The following is an 8,557-nucleotide window of genomic DNA, read 5'->3' as shown; positions in this document are numbered from 1 at the left end:
TGGAATTTTAGGTATTTAGGAACTCTTTGCTCTTGACGGGTCTGAGCATGTAAATCAATGACCCTCCCTCTGTCTGGCTTTGGTTGCACCTGGACAGCAATGCTTGTGTGGCTGTCCTTTCTAGGTGGCTGGGTCTGTGCTTCTCACCCAGCCGCCTGTCACCCCAACAAGGCCACTGAACACCCGCTGATGGACACGCTCTGTCTTCGTGCGGGAGCCTGTGCTCTGGGTGGACAGATGACACGGGACTTCTGGGACGCTCACTTGGTAAACATTTAATATCTTACCAAATCTCACCCAGAGCACTGAGCCGAGGTGCTCTGCACTTCTGTGGTGAGACCTGGCCCCACATCCGGGCCTGGCTGGTGGCCCTCACCTTGCTCAGGTGTGAGGAGACCTGAGGGGCTGAGCTGGATGGGGACAGAGTTTCATTCTTCTGCATGTGGCTGTCCAATTTTCAGTAAGAAGATCCAGTGTGAGGAAGCCCTCACAACATTGACAGGACAGCCAGCATGGTCACAGGGACGCTGACGGTGGCCCCCACCGTGAGGGAGAGGGCGGGGAGCGGCTGAGAAGGCAGGGGTGTGTGCTCTTGGTAGTAATGGATCCACTTTGAGAAATAGGAGACCCGGGCGTAAACTGCAGGATACATAGGGTATGTGCAACCACGGCCCCAGCTCACTACTCCAACCTGCAACCAGGTGTGGTTGAAGTCACAGACGAGCGGACCCCCAGAGTCACCCTGGAAGAGAAGAGGGTTTCCCGTGAGGGGGGAGTTCAGGGCCTGCAGCCTCCTGCACAAGGGGGGCCCCATCTCGCCCGTGCCGAGGCTCTGCTGCAGGTGGGCTGTGCTCATGGCACTGTCCTGCCTGCTCAGGGTGGGTGGCGCGGGGTGGTGGGCAGCAGGCAAGGCCTCCCGGGCAGACGTGGAGCCCTGGGCTGTTCCAGCAGCACTGGGGTCCGTGGCGCTCTGGGCACGGACTGTGGCTGCATAAGCCACCCCAGGCCCTCCCCCCGCAGCTGAAGGCCACATGGGGATGTGCTTCCGAGGCCTGCAGGGGCTAGGCCACCCAGGAGTACCGCCCACCCAGAAGTGCCCCCTGGCTCAGTGCAGACAAACATCGGGAAGCCCCTCTTGGAACGCACCTCGCACACGGTCCTCACGTTCCAGATATCCCCGGCGCACAGCATGTCCGACATAACGTGTGACAGGTGTCCGTAGAGCAGCTGGCACAGGGGCAATGAGATCAGAGGCACGCGTACCTCCTGCAGCTTCTCTGGGACGCGGCCTGTCGGAAAGGAGTGCAGGCCCGTGAGAGGCCCGCAGGCTCACCCTGCGGCCCCTTCTCTTGCTCCTGCCCTCCACATGGCTCCCTCTCTGCACGGGGGCATCTGACTTGGGTCAGCGAGTGTCCCCTTAAATGTCATAGGACTCTTTCCAAAGGGGCTGGAAGAGCCAGCCCCTCCCACTGCAGCAGGTCCAGAGCACAGTCGCCTCTGTCCGTGGGGCTCTGGGCACGGGTTGTGGTTGCATGAGCCGCCCAGGCTCTCCCAGCCCGCTGAATGAGGGGCTGACGGTGCAGGCGAGAGCGAGCCTCTGGGTTCTGCGTGTCACGCCGCGTGGCCTGGTCTACCCTGACGGGCTCAGTAGTTGGTCCCCGAAACCTGTGGTCTCCCGGCCAGTGTGCACGTGGGTCCCGCGGCTCTGGCCTTGCTTCAGCTGGAGGGGGGCTGTTTGCACAGGCATCCAAGGGGTGTGGGGTGCTTGTCTGGGGAAAGGCAAGGAGGCCCGGGGAGTCAGTTTTGAGCTAATGGATGGAGGACGGCAGAAAGCAGACGTTAGCCGTGCTTGTGCTGCCGCTGGCCGTGGGGGCAGGGCAGCGTCAAGAGGCAGACGGCGCAGGTGGAAATGCAGTGCAGTAGAGAGCCCACCAACCCCGGGTCTGCAGGGCTGGAAGAGGCTGCCCAGTAAAGAGCATCTGGAAATCCCGTGGCCCTGCCCAGGGCCTCTGCCGTGACCAACCAGGGTAACGGGGAGTGCACGTCCCTCCTGCCAGAAGTAAGTGCTGACCCGGATGCGGCGGGGTGGGGGGACTGTTTTCCCACTGGGCACCAGGCAGGAACACACAACACATGAGGCGAGGCCCTGCAGGGGCGCTCCCCAGGCTGCGACATGAGGAGGCCCACAGGCAGCTGGACCCCCAAGGCGGACACCAGAAGAAGGCCATTCCAGAGAGCAGGTGGCCCAGAGGGCCCTGGCGCCCTCAGCCTGCTGCTGGGCCCTGAGCCATCCATGCAGAGGGTGCAGGGAGTGTGGGGCGGGCAGAGGGTGGCAGCATGGACTCTGCAGCCCGCGGAGCTCACAGGGGCCTGGGAGGCCGAGTTCTAGCCAGTCCAGAGTGGACCGTCCTGCCGACCACCCAGGACAATGGTGGAGACAGAGGACAAGAGGTGCCACGCTCCCCCGACAGGGCCCCACGGAGCCCAGCAGACGGAGGACCAGAGTGACGAGCCTGCATCAGAGCACAGAGGATGAGGTGGAACACAGAAGCGGGTGGGAAGAGGTCAGCCATGATTTCAATGACTTCCCTAGGAGAGGACTGGGAAACCGGAAGGGAGGTCTGCCTGTCCCCCGAGTCTCCCCTGCGAGCCCTCGAGATGGCAGTGGAGGCAGGCAGGGGTCGGAGAGAGAGCCCCTTGATGCAGGTGTCCAGTGGGTGGTCAGACACCCGAGCTGCTTCCTTTCTCCCACAGAGCACGAGCCTTCCGCCAGTTGGGAGGGGCCCCAGTGCTCCGGCCCCGGACACAGAGGGGAGCGTGGCTGCCCCCAGATACAGCAGCACAGAGCACAGCGGCCCGTTTCCGAGCGGCCTCCGGCACGGCCTGAGACCAAGGCTGGAACACGGGAAGTCAGGGCTCCTGCCCCCCAACGCCAGCCTAACAGTGAGCGTCAGGGCGGGCAGGAACGCGCCGTGGGTGTGCGGAGATGCTGCGGGGGCAGCTGGAGCAGGAACACAGCCCTCCCAGGCACCATGGAGGGACCTGAGCCTCTACTGTGCTGACAACCCAGCTCAAGTTCTCGCTGGGCTGGCTCGTCCCGCCCCAGGTCTGTTTGGGGTGCAGAGACTTCAGTCCTGAGTGTTTTCTTGTAATGTCTGGCATTCCACACTCACAGGCACGCATGCACCCACTCACACCTGAACTCACCCACACGCGTGTGCACACACACACCACCCACGTGCCTACACATATGTGCACACACGCACACGCATGTGCGTGCACATACTTGTGCACTCACATGCATGCATGTGCATGCCTACCCGTGCTCACACATGTCTTAGTGCTAGAAGCACATCGTTTGGATTACCGTCACTTCGCGGTATGTTTTGAAAGTGGGAAGCATGAGTCTGTCCAGCTTTGGTCGTCTTTCCTGAGACTGTTTTGGCTATTCTGGGTGCCTTCCAGTTCCATGTGGACTCAAGGGTCAGCTTTTCCATGTCTGCAGAAAAGCCACTGGAACTCTGGTGGTTCCATCAGATTGCCCTGGACGTGCAGGTCACTTTGGCTTGTGTTGCCCTCTTAGCAGTATCGAGTCTCCCAGCCCACAAACACGGGCTCTCTGTATATTTATTTAGGTCTTTCAAAATCTCTCTTGGCAATGTCTTGTAGTGTTTCACCTCCTTGGATTAATTTTCTCACAGGTGGCTTTTCTTCTAGGTGATGTACGCTTGCTTCCTTAATGTCTTTTTGTGACAGAAACCCAGCTGATTTTTTGTGTGCGTTGATCTCGTACCCTGAAACTTTGCGGAAACTGTCTGTAGTAGTTGGTTTTGTGTATTTGTTTTTAGGATTCCTTCGAATTTTCCATATGTCTGATTATGTCATCTGTGAAGAGAGACCGTTTTTATTTCATTTCCAACTGGGGTGACTTTTCTTTTTCTTGCCTAATTTAATGTTGGAGCTTCTGGCACAACACAGAATACTGGTGGGGAGAGTGGGCTTCCGATCGTGTTCCTGGTTTTAGGGTAAGCTGTTCATCTTCCTCCACTGAGTACGAGATTAGCTGTGGGTTCTTCAAAAATGCCCTTAGTTGTGCCGAGGAAGTACCTATTCCTAGTTCTCTGAGTGGTACTTTCTCATTATGAAAGGATGGTAGATCCTCTCACATGCTTTCTCTACATCACTTGAGATGAGCATGTGGGTTCCCCCCTTCATTCCTTGAATGTGATGTGTTACACTGGTCAATTTTTGTATTTTGAACAGCCTTTGTATTCCTGGGACAAATACCCCTTTGTTGGCGTGTATGATCCTTTTAATGTGCTGTTGGATTCAGTTTGCTAGTGTTGTGTTGAGGATTTTTACATCTATGTTCACGAGGGACAGTGTCTGTACTTTTCTTTTCTTGTGCTTTCTTGTCTGGCTACGGTGTTTGTTGGCTCCTTAGAATGAGGGCAAGTGTTCCCTCCTCTCCTCTTTTTCAGAGAGTTTTAGAGAATTGATGTTAACTTTTCTTTAAATGTTTGGTAGTATTCATTAGGGAAGCCACCTTGTCCTGGACTTTCATTGTTGAAACATTTTTAAATACTGATTCACTCACTCATTCAGCATTTCAACTCTTTCTGGAGTCAGTTTTGGTAATTTGAGTGTTTCTAGGAATTTTTCCATTTCATGTGGGTTATCGAATTTGTTGGCATAGAGTTATTTTAGTGATCTCTTGTGATCCTTTTATTTCTGTGATGATAGTAGTGATGTTCTCAGTTTCATTTCTGTAGTCAGTCCAGCTAAAGGTTTCTTACTTTTGTTGATCTTTTCAAAAACCAAACTAACGTTTGACTCATTGACTATTTTTTTTCTATTCTGTATTTCATTTTCTGTGCTCTAATTTTTATTATTCTGTTCCTTCTCCTAGTTTTGGGCTTAGTTTGTTCTTCTTACAGTTCCTTACGTCATAAAGTGAAGTTATTTATTTGAGGTCTTTCTTCTTTTATAACTGTAGGTATTTATAAAAGAATAAATGCTACAGCTATAATCTTTCCCTGTAGCACTGCTTTTGCTACATCCCTTAAAAGCTTTGGTATGTGGTCTTCTTTCTCTTTTTTTTTTCCCTTTCCTTCCCTTTCCTTTTCCCTTTCCCTTCCCTTCCCTTCCTTTCCTTTCCTTTCCTATTATCTCCAAATATTTTATAACTTCCCTGGTGATTTTTTTCTTTGATCCATTGGTTATTTAAATGTGTGTTGTTTACTTTCACAATTTTGTGAATTTTTCTGATTTCTTTATATTATTGACTTCTGTTTCATCCTGTTGTGGTCAGAGAAGCTACTTTCTGTGCCATTTACCTTTTAAAATCTACTGAGACTTCCTTTGTGTACTAACATATGGTCTATCTTAAAAAACATCGCAGGCGCCCTTGAGGACGGCTGTCTGTGTGTGTCTGTCAGTCCTGGCTGGTGTGCCGTGCTGTTCAAGTCCTCAGTTTCCGTGCTTACCTTTGTCTGGCTGTTCGCTCCATTCTTGAGAGAGGCATACTGAAGTGCTCAACTACTGCTGTAGAGCTGCCTATTTCTCCCTTCAGTTGTCATGTGTGGCTTCCTCTATTTTGATGGTTTGTCATTAGGTGTGTGTTTATAATTTTTGTATCTTCTTGCTGTATTGAACCTTTTATTAATCTGTTATGTCCTTTTTTGTTTCTTGTAGCCTTTTTTATTTTAGGGTCTATTTTACCTGATATTATTAGTATAGCCACTCTGCTCTCTTTGGTCATTATTTGCATAGATATCTTTTTCTGTCCTTTAATTTTCAACTTGTTTGTGATTTTGGATCTCAAGTGAGTCTCAAAGACAGCATAGAGTTGGATCCTGTATTTTTATCCATTCTTCCAATCTTTCTTTTTTTTTTTTTTAAAGATTTTTATTTATGTATTTGAGACAGAGAGAATGAGAGACAGAGAGCATAAGAGGGAGGAGGGTCAGAGGGAGAAGCAGACTCCCTGCTGAGCAGGGAGCCCGACGTGGGACTCGATCCCGGGACTCCAGGATCATGACCTGAGCCGAAGGCAGTCGCTTAACCAACTGAGCCACCCAGGCGCCCCCCAATCTGTCTTTCGATTGGAGAGTTTAATCTACTTAGATTTAAAGCAATCACTGATAAGGAGAGATTTCCATCCTGCCTGGTGTTCTTTGTTTTCTTTACGCTCTGTAGCTTTTTGTCCCTCATTTCCTGCATTTCTATCTTCTATGGTGTTTAAATGACTTTTTTATAGTGAAATGTTAAAATTCCTTCTTCATTTCCTTTTCTGTATATCCTACAGCTATTTTCTTTGTTACCACGGGATTACTTTGAACATCCTAAAGTTATAACTTTCTAATTTGAATTTATAGCATCCTACCCTCAATAAAATATTTTTAATTAAGTAAATCAAACATTAAACTTTCTTAACCTGGTATAAGGTATCAAGCTAAAGTCTCCAGGCCAGGCCATAAGATACAGCAAATCATGAGAAGCATTTTCATTAAAATAAAAAACAGGAAAAGGAGACCTAGTACCGTTTCTAATTGGAGGTTCAACCATTGCAGTAAGACCAAAAAATATATATAAAGGATAAAATGTGGGAAAAGAAGTCATGAAACAGTCTTTATTTGAAGGAAATATGATTTCTTAAATCAAGTAATCAATTGACAAGCTATTAAAAGTGAATTCTATAAGGTGGCTGGAAAGGTCAATGTGCAAAAATCAACTGTGACTGATCAGCAAATACAATAAAAAAGAATGTTTTCAGTAACTGTAAGTATTCTAAGGTACTGGGAATAAACCTAGCAAGAAAATATGAGGTCATTATGGAGAAAACCAGAATAACTAATAGATTTTTAAAATATGCTTAAAAAGATGGTTTCCCAATTGGATTTAGAATCGTAAAGAAGACTGTTTCGAAGTTTGTGTTCTCTGTATACTAAACATCAGTCCCACAGAGTAGATGTAACTGCTTCTCTGTGCGCAACAAAGACAGCCAGGGATAAAACAGCACCGCACACATAGTGACTGACGAGTGGGGATTCCAGTCTCCGGATACCTGCACCCCCATAACTGACAGAATTCTTTCTCTCCTGGAGTGACACAGAGCCATCGTCCTCTGCAAGCCCCAATAAAGGAACTGGCCCTTTAGTTATCTTACCTTGTGGGGAGATGAGTCCCCATCCTGTAGACCAGCAAGTAACATTATGAAGGTTCACATCTGGGGGTGCGATGCAGACAGGGAGCACAGAGTCAGAAAACACAATGCGAGATTTCAGCTGCACCAGGGCGATGTCACCTCCAACAGGGTGGTACACTTCATATGTAGGGTGCAAGATCACCTTGTTCACCTCAAACCACTGGGTGTGACTGCCTACAAACCTGAGGTCCACCAGGCCCACATATATATCAAACGCCTCAATGTTCTTGTCCCTGTGGGGACAGAGAACAAAGGTACGGTGACTTGAGCATCTTGCACCTGGGAAGCCTGGAGCATGGTGGCCTCAGTCTCCAGGCTCTCAGCCAGGATATGGAAAAGCAAGTTTCCAGCACACTGAGAACCTGGTTGTCTGGCAGAACTGTTCCCAAAGAAGTCCCGACCTGGGCCAATGGAGGATTCGGGGACTCATCACGACCTGCTGGTCAGCCACAGCCCAGGATGGTGAACTTGTCTGTGTACAGCGAGCCGCCTCTGAAGGTAGGTCTTTCCTCTCCTCTCCTCCTGTGATGTGTCTCCACACCTATCTCAAAGAACCAATGGCCCTAAGGAGCCCTCAGCCCTGTGCAAGGAGAAGCTGCAGTGGATGGAGCTGTGTGCTGGGCCCCACCCTCTCCTGACCCTGAGAAGTCTCAGCTGGATGCAGCCCACCTGGTCGGTCCAGCAGCCCTGGACCTCCAAGGAGATGGCTTCTGGCACTGCCCACTCACCTATCGAAGCAGTGGGCGGCCGACAGGATCCAGTACTCGTCGATGATGGTCCCTCCACAGATGTGGAAGCCTCTGTAGTGCACGCTGACCTGCCATGGCCACTTCCCCTCCAGGGCATCCATGCCCCCCACAACCTTCCCCTGTATGTAACGATGGCCACAGGCTGAGGAGAAAGGAACAGAGCCTGCGAGTAGCAGTGGTGGCAGGGTGGGCTGGGTGTAGACATGGAGTGGTTGGGAGGTCTTGGGAAGGGGAGGACCCAAAGGGCAGGACAGGGGAGAGGAAGGGAGAGCATGGGAGGGGAGAGGTACAGAGGGGAGGGTCAGAAAGGGCAGGAGAGGGGAGAGGAAGGGAGAGCTTGGGAGGGGAGAGGTACGGAAGGGGAGGGCCAGAAAGGGCAGGAGAGGGGAGAGGAAGGGAGAGCTTGGGAGGGGAGAGGTACGGAAGGGGAGGGTCAGAAAGGACAGTAGAGGGGAGAGGAAGGGAGAGCTTGGGAGGGGAGAGGTACGGAAGGGGAGGGTCAGAAAGGCCAGTAGAGGGGAGAGGAAGGGAGAGCATGGGAGGGGAGAGGTACAGAGGGGCGAGTCAGAAAGGACAACAAAGGGGAGAGGAAGGGAGAGTA

The 8,557-nt window shown here is 51.2% G+C and overlaps 1 protein-coding gene across 1 annotated transcript in view; it reads right to left on the bottom strand.

The window, feature by feature from the left end:
- Nucleotides 1–487: 487 nt before the first annotated feature.
- PRSS38 (serine protease 38) overlaps nucleotides 488–8,557 on the bottom strand; it is an 18,581-nt gene continuing 10,511 nt past the window's right edge. The window contains exons 2-5 of the mRNA XM_035029899.1: nucleotides 7,936–8,075; nucleotides 7,169–7,440; nucleotides 1,147–1,289; nucleotides 488–742 (exon numbers count right to left, since the gene is read on the bottom strand). Coding sequence (XP_034885790.1) covers nucleotides 488–742; nucleotides 1,147–1,289; nucleotides 7,169–7,440; nucleotides 7,936–8,075 — 810 coding nt within the window. The remainder of the gene's footprint in view (nucleotides 743–1,146; nucleotides 1,290–7,168; nucleotides 7,441–7,935; nucleotides 8,076–8,557) is intronic.

This window comes from Mirounga leonina, unplaced genomic scaffold (genome assembly GCF_011800145.1).
Source record: "Mirounga leonina isolate KUSES-001 unplaced genomic scaffold, KU_Mleo_1.0 Mir_347, whole genome shotgun sequence".
Classification (NCBI taxonomy): Eukaryota; Metazoa; Chordata; class Mammalia; order Carnivora; family Phocidae; genus Mirounga; species Mirounga leonina.
Note: the sequence above shows the minus strand (reverse complement) of the source record. Positions and strands in the feature narration are given on the sequence as shown.